This window comes from Perna viridis, chromosome 2 (assembly GCF_037379345.1).
Source record: "Perna viridis isolate PV_CMFRI_1.1 ecotype Kerala chromosome 2, ASM3737934v1, whole genome shotgun sequence".
NCBI lineage: Eukaryota > Metazoa > Mollusca > Bivalvia > Mytilida > Mytilidae > Perna > Perna viridis.
The window spans coordinates 20846737-20868184 of record NC_142446.1 but is presented as its reverse complement, the minus strand read 5'-3'; the positions used below and the strand labels follow the sequence as shown (position 1 = coordinate 20868184).

Sequence of the window (21448 nt, the reverse complement as noted above, 5' to 3'; positions counted from 1 at the left end):
ATTCAGATTTACATAGTCATAAAAATACATCGGTTAATATCATCTATTTTGCATGTAATTAAATGATGAGATCGAAGAAAGTTTACCACCACTTTTTTTTATCATTATCAAAATATCAAATTTTGAAATGTGATTTTTCAAATTCGTTATTATTACTACACATGCCTTTTTGTATTAAATCAGGCCATAAAGGTTTCAACAAGTATTTACATAAGCCATGCTAAAGCAAACTTCAGTCATCATTTGTAATAAAGCAATCAGTTTTCCTACCAATTAATTCAGATATCAAAGTAAACCTTGAAGACCTATGGAGGGGACTGACTGACAAACTTGAGTTATCCAAGATTTTGATTCATCAAAGTTCGAGCCATCAGAGGTAAAATTGTATTGAAATAAGAGAAATTTTGAATTTTTGCTGGGACTGTCAAATTAGTTCGAGTTATCAGAGTTTTTCGACTCATCAAAGTTTGACTGAACATCAGATTTTTTCATTTTAATATCCAAATAGCAATAAAAGTACACTTTATTAAACTGTGATGAAAATGGGACTTACTGAATTGTTCATTAGAGCTTTGATACATCCTATAACAGAAGTATGTATACTGCTCTCCATTGTTGTATAATCCATACTCTTTAGAAAGTTGAGTAAACATTCTAAACCCTCTTTTTCCAGGAATCTTGTTACAAAACTGAAAATATAGAAATAAAAAGCTCTGAAACTGTTTAGTGTGATGGAAAAGAGAGGATCTAGGTATTCATATTTCTATTACCTTGATGGAAATAATAAAATAGCTGTAATAAGATACATATGAGCAGCTGAAAACTAGCAATTTTAAATAAAGAGCTGTGCCATGAGCGCATGATACACCAGTCGGATGAGCACAAGAACAGAAAAACCACCAAGCCTTTTTATGAACAAGAGGCTCCCAGGAGCCTGAATCACTCAACTTGTTGAATTTTGCCTTTCAAAAGACATTAAATATTACAAGAAGTTGTCCAACAATTTTGACTCAAGAAGTCTTTGGTTGGACATATTATAAGGATCATTTCAACCATTGAACGTTTCTTTTAATCTATCCATAGTTTTCAAGATATTGACTGTAAACTTATAAAAAAAAAAGTTGTCATTTTTCCCCTTTCAAGGTCAATAACTCTTACAAGGAGTTGCCTGACAACTTTTATCCCTGAAGACTTATGTAGTCCTAATAATAAGGTTCTTATCAGCTATTGAAAGAATTTGGCTAAAACTAATGGTTTTGGAGATTTATGCGAAAAACTACTGTCTGACCCCTATGTTCTATTTTTAGTAACAGCGGCCATTGTTTTCAACAGATAAAAAATTCCCACATCAGTTCTATGCACGAAACCCCAAGAAACATTCATACCAAGTTTGGTTCCTATTGGTCAAGTAGTGTCAGAGTAAAAGATTTTTGAAAGAAATAACATTAAAAATAGCAAAAAATGTTGAAAAGGGCAATAACTCCAACATGGCTTAACGGATTAGAACGAAAATTTGACCAAGGAACATTCGTAGTTTTGTATTATTGTTAACAATGACGATGATGGATGCCAAGTGATAGCAATAGCTCACATGGCCTATGACCAGGAGAGCTAAAAAGTGACAAAAATCACACAATGAAAAAGAAATTTTATAGTAAATGTAAGGGAACCTGTGAACAGAATACAAAGATTATCTCAAAGTTTCCTGGCATTTCTTGAAGGCGTTTATTAGTAAGGGCATGAAAGCAGAAAAACCACCAAGCCTTTTTATGACAAAGTGACAAAAATCACAACATGAAGAACAAATTTTATAGAAAATGAAAAGGAACCTGTGACCATAGATATAAAAATTATCCTGGTATTTTCTGAAAGTGCTTTTCAGTAAGAGCACACAAACAGAAAAACCACCAAGACTTTTAATGAAAAAGTGCCAAAAATCAAAGTGAAATCAAAATTTTACAGAAAGCCAAAAGGAAGCCTGTGATTATAAATACAAAAAATATCCTTAAGTTGTGTGGCATTAACTGAAAGTGTTTTTTCAGTAAGAGGGCAAAAACAGAAAACCACCCCCTTTTTTTTAATGCAAAAAGTCCAATCACTAAAAAACTAAATGTTCAAAATTAATATAAAATTAAAGGGAGCTTTCTTCTATCAATATAAAAAATTGACCAAATTTAATTTAGATTTAAATGGCTTAAAGCATTTTGGAGTCATTATATGAAATGTTGATAGTCAGACGGACAGATGGATGGACAGTGGTATACAATAATACGTCCTGTCACAATTGACAGGCCTATAAAAATTTATCCAGAAACATTATAGGACTAATGTACACCTAGTTTTAAACAACAATTTTGTCATATAAGGAAAAGAAAGTGATATACATGTACAAGTCTGTATTCATAAAATGCTTTTTTTTAAATTCTGTAATAGATCCTTTTTTCAACAAACTATTAAAGACAAATTTTCCGAGCGTTTTATTTTCGCTAATTTCTTGAGTAAGAAAAAAACATGAAAATTAGTCACTGCAAAAATGTCCTCTAACTATGAAATTCACATTGTACAGAATGTTACTTTCAGAAATAAATAGTAATGATATTGAATTGATATCATGAAATGTTAAAATAAGTTGGTTAACAGTAGTCTACAGAGTTCAACAAACCTCATGGGCTGTGTCCGTAAGGCTGTTTTAAGACTCTCTACAATCTGAAGTCCTTGGTCTTCCTGGAAGTTATCAAAACTTACTCGTGTCTACAATAACACAAGAAAGCAAAGTCATATATATTTACAAACTAGGTAAGATTGCAAAATTGGGAGTTTACATCAAAAACTTACATTTGAATTTGAATTTTTTACTTCTATAAATTCACATTTAAAAAATTGCTTACTTGTAAAATTTTGACTATAATTTGTGATGTTATAGAACTACAATAATACATGTTATGTGTCAATAAGTCGACAAAAAATATTAAGTATATACAATGTAGGAATTCATAGTCTCTCCTTCATCAACCTAACCCACATTACAAAATAAAACCATCTATCAATCCTGATTAAAACAAGAATAAGGGATAACACTGCACCAGCACCCCAACCCATGATGTTTAACTTCTCTGACATCATATTAACAATTATAAGAATAAGCTTTGGAATAACATTATAAAGATTTCTAAATTATTTCACAAGAACATCTTGTTATAAAATAATCACTGACGTGTTATCATTTTATTTGGCAACTGCACAATCAATAAAAAGAGAAGAACAATTGTAACAAAAATTTGACATGAAACTGGAATCAGCAGTCTAAAAAAAGATAAATAAAATCACTGTTCATAGTATGAAATACTGCTTAAATTAGATACTTGAGATTCTACAAATAATCATCTAACCCCTTCTTTCTCTGTCATCTTATTAACTTAAGTGTTAAAAACAGAGCCTGTTTAAAAGAGTATGTCAAGAGCAGAACAATAAAAAAAGTTAAAATTCAAAATTACTGTGACTCACTAAATACTATATTGTATTACTTTTTCATCAGGGACCATTCTATTGATGTCTGTCAAAATACTGAAATATTTTGTGATTGTTTGGGCTGATGAATCTGAGAATAAAGTACTTTTTTTCAAATACTTACATCAGAAAGATTCTTGATTTTGTCAATATAGGAATCTGGCAATTCTCTGTCCTAAAATTAAAAAAAAAATCATTTTTCTTACCAGTATCATAACTGTGACACTGTTTTGTTTCTCCTTAAAAATAAATATCACACAGTGACTTTATTTCATTCACTAACGTATTTTCTAAGGTGATCAAATATTGCACTCAGACACGGATATCTATAAAGTGAACCCATTGAAAATTTACTTAAACAGAAGAATACTTTTTTTCAAATTACCACAAAATCACAATTGAATGAAATTGGTCTCAATAAAAAATTACTGTAAACGTATTAAGTTTTGCTGTTGCTGATTTTTTTCTAAAATTCTGTCAAGTGAACATATTTGCAGGCATCAATTTTTGCAGTTTCAAAAAAAATAATTATCATTGTATAATGTTAAAAATCAATTTCATGTGTATTAATTTTCACAGTTTTCTGTCCATTGCGACAATAGATAAAAAAGTACACGTTGAAAATTAACACGTTTACAGTATTTGTAAAAAACAAAATTAAAGACATTAAAGCCATCACTTAGCTTATTATTAAAAAATGATAAATACCATGTTTGACATATTACCTGAATCTTACTACAGTACAGCTGCCATTTCTTATCTGGTGGTAAATTAAATAGAGCATCTCTGTGGGCTTCATCAACATCCAACTCGGCCTATAATACATTATAAATCAGATCGGTACTCTCTTTGGCATGATTTTCTAAATAAGCTCTGATGTTTCTGAGAATAAGACTATATATTTCACAAATACAAGCCAATCTAATACAAATATGATGGAATACCCACAATCATGTCTGTGTTAAGACTTCAGCACTTATAATTTTGCTCAAGGAGAAAAAAATCAAAGATAAAAAGTAATACTAAATGCCCTTCAAGCAATAGACAATATTTGAGATGATGTATTTTTTTTCTGGCCATGGACAAAAGCAAATTTCTGATAGGCTAGAAAAGTTTAGGCAAGACAAATCAAAATATATAGGTGCACCCTATAATACGAAAAAAAAGCCTAGCTGAAGCAAGTGATACAACTGTTTCCTTTTTTACATAGCCCAGTAACTCAGAAATGAAAAAAATCAAACCAATAAATAACAAAGAAGCTTTCTCCTGTCAAGAACATCCTTCTACTACTGTTGTTATACCTCAAAGCTAGGGATATCAACCTCCAGACATGACTATATGAGTATACTGAAGATGTCAATTTGTACTTGTATTTTTCCAGCATTTTTAGTCATACCATTGTGGAAGTGCTTTTGTGCATACAATTTTATGGAAAGACATAAACTAGTGCCTCTAAAGAGCCTGAATGGCTCACCTGAAAAATTTCAAACATGTGGTCATATCATTTGATCGTCCTGTGAAAAAAAAAAGTAAATCATTTAAAGAGATCCCTGTATTTACATCATTCTTTCTACTTACAAAGCCTTCTGAGGAGCACAAAAAGTGAATCTTTTGTTGAGGGCATTGAGTGCAACAACAGTAATATGTTTCAAAACATTGGGAATTATGTATTGTGAAAGTATTTTAATTCGTGGATGCCAATTTTCGTTGGATTTGGACAGAAAAACAAATTCTTTGATTCCTGAATTAATGGTTTTGAGGATTTCAGTATACACATCAATGGAAACCTCCTTTTTGTTGGGAACCAAATTTCATCGTTTGGCCAACCCATGAAAACCATGAAAATTGGTATCCCACCAATAATAGTACTTTCACAGCAAATTAAGGAAGTTGATCTTTGAAAATAAGCTAATCAGAAGCTTATAGATAGCCTCTTGCAGTTATCTTGTTTATTCAAACAGAACCAAAATAAATCACAAATAGATGTCTTCTCTTTCATTATTTTTCTAAGTTTGAATACCACTACCACTGGCTCAGAATTAATCATCAGAATTTAAAGCCAAAAAGTATTTTCCCAAAGTGTTTCAACCTGATTGAGGTAATCATTCCACAAAAAATCTTCAATTTATACTAACTGATGAACAAGCCATATCACGATGTACTATAACAGATCTATACTAGAAAAACTGCACAAGCCTAGGTTGGAAACCAAAATTTTCTGTGGTAACAATTTTGCTAATTGGCATTGTTTGATTATTCATAGAACATTTTTGGATTTCACAAGTGGTCTGTATTATTTCACTGCACATATCAACAAAGGAAAGAAAAGGTTTGTTCCTGTGAGAAATGCCCTGTTTTTTCTGGTATATGTAATATTTTATATCAGTTGTAAGAAACAGATGCTAGGCAATTCATTTGATAATAACCTGCAAAGTTGTAATCAATGAAAGTAAATGGCAGCAGAGGAGAAATGCTAGTGCTTCTTTTCCCAGCTAATTATTCCTTCAACTTAATAATTACAAACATGCAAAATCGCAAAAATAGAAGAAATGAAATTGAATTCCCACACACTAATTAATGACAGAATTCTCATGGGTATGACAGAATTCTCAGCTGTCAGTTCAGCAAATAAATTCTTTAAATTGTTAAGTAACAGTTCCAGATAAAACAGATGGAAATCTTATAAACTTTCAAAAGGATTTCAATAATAAACTGGTATTTTATTTTTTATAAAACTTGTTCTACCAACCTTCACTCGTTCATTAATAACTACTGAATATTTAATTTAGATAAATATTTCTCTAATGTTTCTAAGGAATTATAGCTCTAGGTACAACCAAACCAAGTAGTGATATCTTCAGATAAACTTCAATGAAATATTGTAAGAACATACAATAATAATAAATCAATATTAATGTTTTTACAATAATCATTTGTGTATCAAAAATTTGACCTTGTTACCTACTAAACAAAAGACATAGTAGTTGGTGATCTAACAGCCTGTGGTTACATTGGTACATGGATTATTACACCAGATTAACCCCTAATAACAAATGTCATCATGTACTATGAACAGACCTTGTGTCAAATATATTCATAAAAAAATGTGTCATATGGTCATAAAAGTTTGACCTTGTCTCTGATACATAGAAGGACTCTTGAAAATACATGTGATCAATCACAACAACATCACAGCTTTTACCTCATTTTAAATTTGCTAACAGATTTTTAGATCAGGGTGGATCACAACAAACTTTTCACATACTAGGGTATTTGTAAACAAAAAATTTAAACTATTTTACAAGTAAAGAAAAGTTTACCTGAGATACCTATCTCAAATCACTCAGGTCAGGTATGATATGTACCATGTGTCCACATCAATCTAACATCAATTATTAGCTGGGTGGTAGAATTTCACCATAAAACAAAAATCATTTATACATAGATACATAGAAGTTTTGAATATGAAAAAAAAAATCGTAGGCAACTAAAAATAATGGAATGTTTTCCATGATTTTATCACTTAAAAGAGCTCTGGGATCAAAGTGTGAAAAAACCATACACTGCAATGTCATAAAAGAAGCCTGAAAGAACACAATTATAGTGTATCTCTTGCTTTTGCAATCTTCAATATTCTATGATATTTAGCATCAGAAGTTCAGAAAAGAGTTGTCCATTAAAACAGAACAACCGAAATCTGGCACTGACCTTAAATGGTCCAATATATCAGAAAGATTTTTTTATACCTCACCAGGTGTCTGAGAATTCTGACAAAATTAACCACAAAAAAGAAGCATCATATTAGGAAGCTGTAAAGAGTCTTAATTTCATCCTTCAAAACCACCTTACTTAGACATGAGTATCTTATTTCCTTCTCTACATTACTTTGAATAAGTAGACTTCCTACACATTAAGTAGATGTAGTTTCCGACACAATGACTCTTGTAGGAGCTTATTGGAAGACATGGTTTATCTTTCATTCATTAAATCTTAAAAAAGAATTAAACTAAATGAAATACATACAAAACAATAGAATTACATGTACTGAAAAAACTAAGATTACCTCCACACTTACGACATTTATGTTTGAATGTACATCCTAGAATTTCATTTTATCCTAAACTTTTAAGATACCAAAATAAATCAAATCAGGTGTTCATAATAAAATGGACAAAAGCAGTTTAATCCTAAAGTTCACCAAATCTAATTGAGTCAACAACAATGACTGAGTAAGACTAAAGGAAACCTAAAATTCATTCAGATCAAAGATTAAAAGAACAGGTGCACAATTACTTTATAATTATTACCTTAAGTGAAAGTTTTATAAAATATTATCATCAAGCTGCTTAGGAGGGGTTGTGGATATGAAATGGAAACATCTACCATCTATTTGAGATTATATCCAACTCCATGTTATGCTAATGGAAACCCCAAATTAATTGGGAATAAGAAAATTAAAATATTAGGTACACAATAGCATTACCTTCTAAATTTCATAGAATACATATCCATGGGTTTACAGTACCTGAACCGATCCATACAACAAAAATTGCAATCAGTTTCCAGTCAGTCATTGATCCGTCGAACTGATCCATTAAACTGGTGATCACATCACATGACCATAGAGCGGTCAATGTATTTTACGGTTTTTGTTGTTTTCTTTGTCAAGTTTACACATATTTACATAATGTAATAGATTTAAACATTAATTTATGCGTTTATTTCACATTTTTTAAAATTTTATACAGACTTAATGTCATTTTACACAACAAAACTGTAATCAGATGGGTCACCGGTCATCGGTCATCAATCCATCAGCGATCAATCTGTCAACAGTCAATGATCCATCAAATTGTTGCCCGGATCGGTTCAAGGACTGTAGGTACCAGTATCGTATTGCATATCCATGAGCAGGTGTACGTCAAAACATGGATGCTATAAAAATATAGTGCATTTTCTTTCTGCCTCTCTACAAACTAATATTTTGTCAAAAGATATGAACAATGACTTATAAAATAGAGCAAACATCACACTGTAAGATGAAGAACTTTTTTAAAAGAAAATCTAACATAATATCATAAAAATGTTCCACTAAAAAGGTTGGTTTGGTGAGTGCAAAACGAAAGTGAAAGTAGGGAAAATGGCTATTTATAGTTCGAGACTACTTTTCTGTCCGATCTTCGTGGACTCACCCTATTTTCTTTGCGGGAAATTATTTTTTCACATGTCCTTAGAAATGCTACATAAGTGAAAGTTTTATTGAATCAATTTACATATTTTTTAAAAAATCCTAAAAATATGCACTTCACTATAGAAGTCTATGGGAAAATTAATACGATACTGAGACCTGTAATGAGGAGTCATCAATACTAAATTGTCTCCCCTACCCCCATCTGAGTAAATAACAAAGTACAATGTTATGCCTAAAGAAACACCAAAGTCATTCATATAAAATCAAAATAGATCAATAGCATTACTTCATGATAAATCATTATGTCTATCAAATCTAAAAAATCTATCAAGGAGTTAAAGAAGAGAAAACTACCAGTAGTGCTATTCTAGAAATTTCATTTACCAGGTAATATTGCTGAAAATAAAGGTTTGTTCTCACTAAAACAAAGCAAATTGGAATATCTGTTCCTGAACAAGCATACCTTTTCAATCTTTGATTTATAGACTCGAGAAGTTAAGTGCATTCTAAAAAAACTGCAAAAAATGACAAACACTTATAAATTACTAAAGAAGAAAGTACAGGCCCCATTGCCACAAAATTTGAAAAATGACTTAAATCTGAAAACATTTCTGAACTGTTAGTGATGTCATCAATTTCAAAGACTTTGATTGGAAATTAAGGATATTCTCAAACTAAGGTATTTGGGGGAAGGCAAAAAAGGAAAAATAGGAACACCTTTCCTTCATTAATTTCTTACAACATCAAATAAAAAAAAAATTCCCATAATGAATCAGTTGTCGCTAATACTATTTCCTTGACAAACAATTTATCTCATGTTCAAATAATAATTTATGAAGTATTTTCATGTATCTTTTTCTTTTTTTTCAGGTAAGATACCATTCAAAGTGAAATGTTTCTGTCAAAGTTGTCAACCTTCCTTTCATAAAAATGTCAAACATAGAATCAGTGTATACTTAAGTCACTGTGTAAACATTTCTCTTCAAATATTTTAGACCTAAAGAAATGAAAGATTATGAAATAAACACTTTCCTTTCATTATGAGGCATTGTTAAGATTCAGATTTTATTGTACACTCAGACAGTACAGGACTGTAACAAGAGGCAGTCAACTATAACATACAATACAACATGTATGGTGAACATGACAGAAGTGTAACAAACATATATACAAGTAACATTCTAACACAATGGATAAAAAGTACTGCCTGCAATATATGTGTAAGGTATAATCGATGTGCACAGGGGAGAACTGAGTTCCGTAATGTCGATTCAAGAAAAAAGTTTGCCAATGTTGTCCATAAATAAGGCAATGTTTTTTAGAACGGTATCATTACATAACAACAACATGCCTTGCATCTTCGACAGAGGCGGATTCTAGGTTGGTATAAGTTTCACATGCAGTTAAGGGTTACATTACGGCTTAATAACATTAAGAGATTTAAGACAGCATCTCTCAATACTTTTTTATGATCATTCTTGAAGATCAATAAAATGTTCTATCCTGTTGATCTATCCATGATGATGTCAATAAAGAAAATATACACCCATATTATAAATTAAAAGTTCAAAATCCTCCTAGCTATCTTTTTTTTACAACAGATAGAAAGATTATCTGATTTTCATAACAATATGATTATCTTCCAAGATAAGAATCATTACCTATGTACTGGTATACAAACCTCCAATAGAACATCTGTATCAAAACAGCTAAACAGCTGGTGTGATGAAATAAAAATCACAGCACATTTTCCATTTCAGATAAGCAGAAAAATTAAAGCAAAATATTACCACTATCTCAGAAAACTTTGAATCTATTTCATTTTCATCATCCGGCATGGGAATATCTATCTGTATTGGTTGGGCTACATCCTCAAGTCTTGTGATTTCTGGTGGTCTCCCACTTAAACAACAACACCAACTGCTCTGTTTAGAACTCATCTGTTGTTATCTGGATCCTGAAAAACCAAAACTTTTTAATAAAGCATTCCACAAACAAGTGCATAAAGTTTAGTCTTTTATAAGATACATGTATATAAAACAGAACAAAACACAAAAAACTCTTGATCAACCAATGAAAACAAATATTAAACACATTTCTTTTAAGATACATTGTAATTTTATTGACAATTAAAACATACAGAAGTAAGACATCTGTGTTTGCCATGATTTTTTTTAAATTACCATGTGATAAAGGTTATCAATGATACATCCAAAGTTGAAAGAAATCCAACAAAAAATGAATGTGCTATTAAGGCCACAATGTATTAAACTCTTCACATAATGGTTTTGTGAGGTTTTTAAAATAATACAGGTCTTTTCAATAATCAAGAGACCCTCCCTTTAGTGTTAACTGCTGGGTAGCATATCTGAAACTTAAAATACTTCCACTTTGGCGAGAATGAAACAAATTTTCCTCATGGAGGTGTACCAGTATATTAAGCATAGCTATTGACTACCTCACAGTTAACATGAAATGTAGTAGCAGTCGTAATATCAAATACAAATCTAACAAATTAATACATGTTTAGTTTTCTGTTTTGTGGGAACTTTATTTAGTGCAAACATCAACATAAACAAAAGCATTGAAGTTTTATAAATATTCTAACAGAACGTTTTGATCAATCTTACCTGTCTATGAAATAACTTCATGAAATATACAAAAATATCTGGCATGAAAAGAGTTAACCAAGGCAACTATGAATATAAAGCACAGAACATTTGTTTTAAGTGGTCTGTAACAGCTAGATTTACTTCAAAGGTTATAAATATAACAAGAACATATTCTGTGCACTTGAGATTAGCAGGGGGTTCTTATCCTGCAATAACCTGCACACCTGATAAGTAATCATACACTGACCATTATATACTTCTCAGCCATAACTTACAGGTTTTATGGCATGGCATAAAACATAAAATAAATTTACCCCTCAACATTGTTGGAAGTAAAAATTTACCAAAGTTATAAACAATGAATACACTTTATCCCTACTCCATAAAATATTCAAATTAAAATGGTAACTAATCAAGATACCTGATCTTCAAACTTAGTGGCATCAAACCATACTTTTATCTATTTTTAGTATATATATAATCCAGTCATGCAATCCATTCCAAACCATTTTTCAAAAATGTCATACTTTACATGATATTCACAGCATCACCATGTAACCTACCAGATATGTAGGAACACAGAGCTGACTAAAAGGTGAGATTAATACAGAATTTATTGCAGTATTTGCACACAAAAAAAATAGATAACAAAATATAAAGTTACAGTAGGAGTAGCAGTAGGTATGTAACAGGATACAGGTACTCTGATGACTTGTATATACATGTAAATTCCTGAAAGGGAGGATCTTAAACTGAGGAGAAAAGACATATTTGTTCTTCAATCCAAATTCTATAAAGTAAGTTATTTTTTGCTCTGTGTCTACTCTACATGTTTCACAGTGAATACTTCAAACAATTTATTAGACTAAATAATTAAAATATGTCTTTTTCATTTGAATGTTCAGTAACTCTTACTGCGAAAAAAAAATAAAATTATACAAACAAAAACAAAAAAATAAGTTAAAAAGATACTCTGGACACTTTTAATTGCTCACTTAAAATACCAGAATTCTTTTTGTTGCAGATTCAGGCAATTTGATCTGTAAAAGAAACATTGAAATCATTCAGATTGGAGACACATGTTATTGAAAAATTAAAAAAAAAAATACCAGTATTCATACATAGAGACCTGCAGCAAGTCTATTAACATACTAATAAGTCTGTATCAAACTTATAAGTTTCATATCTTTAATCAATTGTACATGTACATGTACTATTATACATCATGGGAAGCCATTAGTGAAATAGAAAAGATAAAGTCTAATCCAACAGAGACTTAAAAGGCAGACTATCACTCAAGATAATTTCAGTTATTAACCATCATCTTTTGGTCTTTCAAGGAGTTATTGTAGAACTTCGACCCATCTAAGACTTTTATCACAAGGACTATTTTATCAATTAAAGTTTATATCCATTACGGTTTTAAAGACTGAAGACATAACTAAATGCTTTGCAAGGAGCTGATTGACATGACTACAGAGGTCAAATCCTGAAAATTTGGGACAAGCAAGGACACACCATTCAAGCTTAATATAGCTCTGGATTTGGATTGCAATTTTAACTTTTAACACAAAATATGAATATAACCAGAAGCAAAGAGACCTTTTTAGGCACCTAATGCTTCAAGTCAAAGATTCAAGACTTCCTTTGGGCGTATGTCACCTTGTGGTACAATTTCAGAGATCGATAGACTTTTAATCCAGACATCATGAATATGCTGATTTCTAGTGTTTTTGGTCTCTAATTCCTAAATAGTTCATATCACCAGTCCATCCATTAAAATCAATACTAGCCTTCCTTTTGTGATATAGCACCTTGTGTTACAATTACAAAAAGATCAATTCACTTATACTCATAATAGACTAGAAATCAAGTAAATGCTTGGTCCAGGCACCTCATCCCTAAATGGTTTGTCATAAAGCTAAAAAATCAGCCCCAGCCCTTCTTCAATGGCATGGCACCTAGTGGTAAAATTTCAAAATGATCCATCACTTTTATTCTAATTATTGTGTGGACATCAGGGAATTGCTTGCTTCTGGTCCTTAATTCCTAAACCAATCAATCATTTCCAGCTTTCCATTTTTTGTAGGACATCTTGTAGTACAATTTCATAGAGAATTATAGACTTACACTCATGTTTTTTGTTTAAACACCAAATGTCTTCAGATACAAGTCATCTTTTGTGGTCCAATAAAGCAACAGCAAAACCCTTTCCCAAGTTTTCATTTAAGGATTACTAGTGAAGCTGATCTTCAACTTGCCAATAGTCTTAAAAAAAATAAACCGGATGAAGTTATCTTCTAATCTAATTAATCAAACAATTCAAGACATTTATCTTGTCATTATTATTGATAAATGAATTATCAGTGTAGACCTTAATGAGTAGTAATTCCTCTTCAATACATCACCTTTGCAAGACCCTTAGTAGTTTCCTCATATTTGACTAAGGGTAACAGGTGGTTGATATAATTTATATCATGCTACATAACTAATTACTAAGGATTCCAGAACCATAACATTTAGAATTATAATCAATGGAAGATAGTTTCTATATATACTCTGTAATCAGTGGGAAACACTAAATAATATTTGAGCAAAACCCTAGGTTCGTGTAAAGAGCAAGCAAAGTTCAAAGATAACATTTTTTTTCTCAAATTGAGTGTCTGTGAAATTTAACATACTGTTGGTATTTATAACAGTCATATCTCCATCCTGATGTCATTTTGATCGAAAGAGTTATTTTTAAAAGGCAAAATATGGCATATCGATAAGAAAAGATCTTTTTAGAGAGTAAAATAAACTAGAACTCACAAAAAAAATATATGTACCCCCACTAAAAATGGCATCAAATGCTTAAGTCCTTCAGTTGGATATTTCCTTTGGAGTCCTCAAACAATAATACATGTATGCGTATTTGTACATAAAAAGCAAAACTATCATATGAAATCTTGTATACCAGTAAATCCTTTGTGGTTTTGGAACATGTAAAATCCCTTGGATAATCTCCTTTGGACTAATTGGACAAGAATAGTATTTGTTCATGCACATCTATACTTGAAGCCCAACATATTTACATGTATGAAATTTCATTGAAATATTTTGAAAGGTTTAGGAAGAATTGTGGGCAGAGTGATCACTTTATATTACATGTACCTAAAATTTGTTGGGAGGGAATATAAATGACTCCAATGATTTCATTTGATCTATTGTGAAAATTTTAAACAGTTTGGTATGATTTTTATGCAAGTCCTTCCAAAATGGCAAATAAAAAGATGATTTAAATATACAATTTTACCAAGTTTTTCTTTTGCTCTCACCTCCATACTTGAAGAGGTGAGAGGTCAAGTCTATTTTTTTTTATTCCTTTTGACAAACAGTGGCATCCCAGATCTTCAGTAAGAACTTATTTATTTAAGAGTTTTTAGTCAATAGCCAGTTTGATCATTATTTTTAAACATTGAGAAGTTTGCAATCAAGGCAATTTTGTTAGCTAATTGTGAAGTCAATGATGCCCTTCGGTTTTTAATCTGGCAAAGATTTGGACTGGGATAATAAACATTTTAGAATAGATTCTTGCTCTTTCCTTCATTTCAATAATTGTCTATTGTCATAAAGTCATCATGATGAACATTTTTTCTTGCACATTTGGGGTTTTTTTTTCAACAAAAAATCGAGTTCAAAAGCAAATAATACAACAGAGCCATGCAATCTAATTTACAAGTCTTGTTAGCCTTTCTTGTGATTGTTTTAAAAGTCTGTACTGAAACACAATTATAATTTTAGATTGGTCATACATGTACATTGTAGATTCTGGCTTTAAGATACAATGTACACATGTACTTGAATTCACTCCTTATTCTCCAAGCCTTTGTAATAATCATTTGCATAAATAGGTCAGTTGAAAAATAGTTCAATTTATATCTACATTGTTAGTAAAAATAAAGTAGGCAAACATCCTTAATGTTTCAGTTATCAGGTCCCTTTAAAACAAGACAAACCTTAAGTTATCAAACACTAATTTAGAAGATAATATCAGCAATATAAACTCAACATACATGTACATGTAAAATGAAACTTAAATTGTGATGACTTCTTGGAATATTTTACAACTACATTGTATAATAGCCACATACACATGTACCCAGGACCTTGTTGTGTAAAATAAGAATGATAAATAATTTCTTACCCTAAACTATAATATTTTTTTAAAAATATGCCATGAAAAAACCTTGTAAAATTCAATAAGTCCATGATAGTTTGCACTATGACACATATTTACATTATGACAATTCATATACAGGAGTTGAGTGATGTTATTTAAAGCATGGGGTGGCCTAATGATCCTTCATAAAGATAAAAGAGTTAAAACTCTAATGTTCACAATTATTTTATTTTGTGCAGACCAAAATAATCAGTTATCATTGTAGAGGAACCAGAGAAACGTGCTTCATATTGATGAAAAGAGTAAGTGTTACTGACAAACCTTCTACAGAATTTTCACCAAAAATCCACAAAAAGAATTTGACTTCCAAAATAATTAGGCCTATAGTGTATCCACAATGACTTAGGCCTTAGTCGGTTTAACGGAATTGGTAGAAAAATCGGTTTATTCTAAATAATCCTCTGTCTAACAAATTCCGTTGTCTCATTAATGCTAACATATGATTAGCATTAATATGAATGTGAATGTCAACAATGCCAAAATCGATCACCAACTGCTATGCTCCATTTCATTACCTTTACAAACAGAAAAAGCAAATTTACCGTCAAAAGGTTCTGATAAACTTCATTCGATAACGAACAGGATGCGAGATAAGCATCTTACAACGAGATTAAGTGCATGTGGTAGTGGTAGTTGTGGCCATCTGTCAAACTTGTTAGTATCTTACGTATGAAAAATCTAGAGATGTACTGAATGGTATTCCGAATTAATTTCCCGCGAAAGCTGTATATTTGACTAATAGTTGAAAGTTTGAAAATGTGTACCATGGACGCCTCTACATTAAGCTGAAAAATTACCCCCTCTAGTCTTTCTAAAAAAATTCAACCCTACAGTGTTGTACCCAGAAGGTCACAGCAATACTTGAAATACTTTTAATTTTCCACACACACACAAAAAAAGTGCCCGGGCCCTCTTCATTTTCTACATAAATATGACCCCTTTAATAGCCAAATAATGAAATGATCCCCCCTAAGAAACGAAGAGCCCCCCCCCCCACCTCCCCCACCGGTAAACAAATGATAAGTCCCTTCTGCTTTTGTGAAAAATTGGGACAAAATGAGAAAATGTGAGGACTTCCTCTTAATTCATTTAAGGGTGGGAACCCCTTTTTATCGGGATTTGCCACTACAATCTCAAATATCATGGGGGTTAAGACAGGCGGTATATCATATGTACTGGTAAACCGACAAACGAAACGCGATGAGGGTGCACTATACAGTTACATTAAGGCGCACTGTTTCGCACACCAAGTTACCCCCGACAAATTTTGTAAAACTTAAAACTAAAAGTTGAAATTTGGTGGATATATTATTTAAATGTAGATAAGCATTTATACATAGACAGATGTAATATATGTTATGGTAAACAAGTGTAATTTAAATGAAAATTTGTATCCGGAACGTTTCAGGTCCCTGCCGTATTAGGTTCTCTCCTCAGTATCAGATGGCTGAATTTCAAAATACCTTATTTCGCACGAACTTTAGGGACTAAAATTGTGAGAGAATGAATCGAAAAGGGTCTTATTATTTTTACCTTTTTTCCAACTACTCCATGCATGCTTTCATCCTGTGGTAGTATCTAAGTGCCTGATATTTTATAAAACATAGTATTTGGCTGTTTGTTTTTGAAAGACACCCCTGATTTGTACTAAAACCCAGTAATATTTTTTTCAGTAAGTTACCATGGCTACTGGATTTTATAAGAATAATCACTAAATTACTTATAAATGACTTGAACCTGCACACACCAAGGATTTAATACATATGCACTTTTTTATGACAAAACACTAGAAATTTCTGTGAGGACTGCCTCAAAACAGCTTAATTTCAACAAAATGAGACCAAATTTTCAGAAATGACCTAACTGTATTGTACTACCTGAAACAAAACGGAATGTAAACAAAATCGTACAAAATCTGTTAAGATAACGAAACGAAACGAAATGAACATAGATACAATCTGTAAAATCAGAAAACAAACACGACGAAAAAAAAAACAAAAAAAACAAGAAAAAACGAAATCTATGAAAATCCAACAATACTATAATAAAACGAAATCAAATTGGCGCGAAGCCAAAGTAAGGGAATCAAGCAAGTCGAAGAACTCAATCGTTTTCAAATTCGGAGGTACAGTGGCGGATCAAGGTCATTAAAGGGGCCACTGACTTAAAAAGGGCAAATTTCAGTGATTTCAAGTGATAATACAATTTACCAACATTTCCCAGTATAAGAGGACAGTTCTTCCTCAAAACATAAAAAAAAATGACATATGTTTTCGAGTTTGACTTGTTATAAAGTCAAAAATTCGACTTTTATATACTATGAACAAAACTGACTTAATGAACTGGGAATTTTGACTTTTTATAAACATCAATTGAATTATTGTGTCGCAACTTGATACCTTGACTATAAAAGGAAAAGCATTGATGTTACTGTGCGCAATCAACACGCAGACGTACTCCCAAATAGAGTAGGGAAACGCTCTCGGACCCATACAATTATTTAACCATATCTTAACTTGCCATCAATTTATGCATAGTCGTATCGTCATAATGCCATAAACCATGCCGGCATTGAACATGTGTAGCAGGGAGTGTAATAAAAAGTTCTGAGTGCAGGCCAACTTTCACGCACTTTAAGTTTGATTTTTTTCGAGAAATATTCTGATTCATTTGTTTTTAGATACCATGCCATATAGTTAAGTACTACCCTTTATTCTCCGATATTTCAAACAGATGGTATGTTATAGGTAATTATAGTATATTCGATGTCTGTACAGTTTATCTGTCTTACCGTAATCAGAACAGCTAGGTACTCCTTAAAAAAATTAGTATAACTTTTTTATTGGTTTGTAGTCTGTTTATAATTATTTTACAACACTCGTACTTGAATAGCTCTATGTACATAAATATTTAACTTATTAAAAATATATTGATGGTGTCTGTAACAATATAGTGATTCACCACAACATTAGATCAAGGTGCGAGAATTACCTGAAACACCTCTTAATTTACGTCAAGTTGTACATCTGTGTATCCCCTGCAGCCAAGTTGTTATAGTACATAATGTAGTCATCATAAAATTGACATAGGTCATTCATGATTGATAAAGCGACATAAAACATGCATCAAATAGAAGTTTCCAGTTACCAGGTCTGCATGCAAGTGGTGGATCCATTGGGTTTATTTTGTGTAAAAAAAAACACACCATGTGATTTAAGTGGCTTTGAAACATGTCATGTTAGAGTTAAAGGTGACATGTCACTTATGACAGACTATACAATAAAATACAGTAAAATAAAATACAGAAAACACATCTTCACAAACATACATATGCACGTTTTGCTTCTTTTTCACACACCTTTAATGCATATATATGTACTTATCATTTTTTTTTGTACTTTTAGACCAGTATTCACGGAAACTCCATAATAATTTTGTAATTCAAAATAAAAATACAACAAACTTAACTCTGAAATATGTTTCATTGGAAAATAACATAAACAGGTGTAGTTTCTTCTTTCATGCCACACAATCAGACAAGTGTCTTTATGTACACCACTTTTTCATAATAATGACAGAATATTTTGACAAGTCATAGAATTCAGTGTCAAGATTTTTTCCCATTTCAGTAACTTTTCTTGAGGTTTGACAGATACCTAATTTACACGACATTAGTTAATAAATTTCAGCCTAACAGTTATAATATGTACTAACATTTAACTTCTGTTTTACAACATGCTTTTTCTTTCATCCGGATATATATATGTATATAGTGAATTTCTCGAAACACGGAAAGTTCTTTAACATGCATTGCCCTCCTTCTCCTTTTAAAAATAATTTCAAAGTGCATGAGTAATTAAGGTTAACAACGAAATACTGAATATCAATCAGCAGAACATAGTTGGCTACACTCTTAATAATTGGTTTTGCACACACGCTTTAATATACACCAATGAAAGCTTTAAAACTTGTCTGGATCTAGGCTCTCTCGTTCTCAAGTGTATAGACAAACTGTCTAGACAAACAGACAACACAAACCGTATACAGGCACGTTTAGTACTAGTGTACAGAACACCGATATCCATACAGCACACCTTCGTTGGATCAACGTTACTGCCCAACTTTAACCATGAAATGTAGTTCAATCACGTTAGAAAAAGAACGGGTATAGTGAAAGGTAACAAATGCACCCTTGTACAATAGTAAATACTATCAAAGATCATCAAAAGGTCCTCAATAAGTGTAAACACGCCTCTATATTAAGAAGCCTTTGAAAGCCCCGACAACAAAGTCCAATGTTTGCTTCACGTATGCCCAACATTATGGTCCGTCGATGGTTTTCTCAAAGATTTCAAAACAAAATTATATTATTTGTTACAACTTAAATAGTAGTCTTCGTAAGAATCATGTAAATTCTGTAATATGTGATAGACCCACCAAAAAGGTTACACATATTTATTTTTGTTTTTAAATTACTATGTGATAAAATGTATAATCATTCATTCTAATCTGTCTGCTTTTAGGAAATAATCCACATTGAACAATCATGCGAACTGTGATTCATGGTTAGAAAGCCTACATATTTCTATTTTTTCAGTATATCAGTTTGTTCAAAATGTTATACTAAATAGAAAAAAAAACATATAGCTTTCCATATAACTCTTGTTCTTAGGAGATATGTTTTTTTATAAATGTACTGTAAAACTCAAAATTAAGTGCGATAACTCTGTAAATGACATTAAAATACAATAGAAACTGTTTTATTTTCAATGTAAATCTTATATCCTAAGAACAGATAGAATGGAATAATTAATTATTCATATTATTATATAGACCCATCAAACAACTTAATAACAAAAATAAAAATGTGTAGCCTTTTTTGGTGGTGTATCACACAGTTAAAAAATTGCATGATTCTCACAAAGACTGCTACTTTTATTTTAAATTATGTCACAGAATGCTTATGGTAATAACTCATCAGCACGGATCCACCCAGACCAGCTTACTATATACTATACATAGTTCTTCTTAAGAAAGATTATATTCCAACAATGAGTGTATCAGGTATTGAAAATTGCATTTCATTTGAGGTGAGAAGTACGAAATTTTAGCGTCAATAACGGCGACCAATTACATTTGTTCTGATAGGAATTATCTCCCTTTCCCCAGAAATATTTGTAATTGGGTCGTTTCTTTGATACAGGAAAATAGTATATTACATAAATATATAGGCAATAGACAATAGACAATTTCATTTTCCCAAACACACTTACAGTAAATGGTTATAGCATGAACAAAAACAGTACAATGGAATATACGTTACATTATAAACTAAATTTATGACCATGGTGCTACATTGGTGTAAATCAGATAGAAATAGATTAATTTATAATAGTTTTAACTTTGACGTTATATATTAATATAATTTCTGTTAAATTAAATTGACCTTCGATTCCAACATTCATTCATGAGTTTGATATTTATTTTTACTATTTCTATAGAACTACTGTTTAATGTATATGCTATATATCTTGGTATGAGATGAGGTTTTGATGAAGAAATTAAATTATGGTTGTCCAATTTGATTTTATATTGATTTCTATGTGGTGTGTAGTGGGTGCACACCGAGAAGAAATGATATATTTATCCTCGATGTCCCCACTATCACATGATTTACAAGTACGTTTTTATTTCTCTCTACATTTTTGTGCCAACCCATTTCTAGTTCTAGTGCATGTGAACTCAAACGAAATTTACTGATGATAGAACTATATATACACGGTAAAATTTACAAATACAAATACAAATACAAATATTTATGCGTTCAAACACATTTACAATAAATGGTTATGACACAATACACAAATCAAAACATACAAAAAATGACAGTTCTAGTAATAACCATATTGAAAATCT

At 31.2% G+C, this 21448-nt stretch overlaps 1 protein-coding gene across 5 annotated transcripts in view; it reads right to left on the bottom strand.

Annotated features, from left to right (window-relative positions):
• Positions 1 to 16221, bottom strand: part of LOC148624017 (disheveled-associated activator of morphogenesis 2-like) — a 43422-nt gene extending 27201 nt beyond the window's left edge. The window contains exons 1-6 of one of the 5 annotated variants that reach the window (XM_088566424.1): positions 16075 to 16221; positions 10489 to 10655; positions 4233 to 4322; positions 3632 to 3682; positions 2663 to 2751; positions 554 to 689 (exon numbers count right to left, since the gene is read on the bottom strand). In XM_088566424.1, coding sequence (XP_088422550.1) covers positions 554 to 689; positions 2663 to 2751; positions 3632 to 3682; positions 4233 to 4322; positions 10489 to 10638 — 516 coding nt within the window. In that variant the 5' untranslated portion in view covers positions 10639 to 10655; positions 16075 to 16221. The other 4 variants (XM_088566427.1, XM_088566425.1, XM_088566426.1 and 1 more) reach the window with 4 other exon arrangements.
• Positions 16222 to 21448: the final 5227 nt, after the last annotated feature.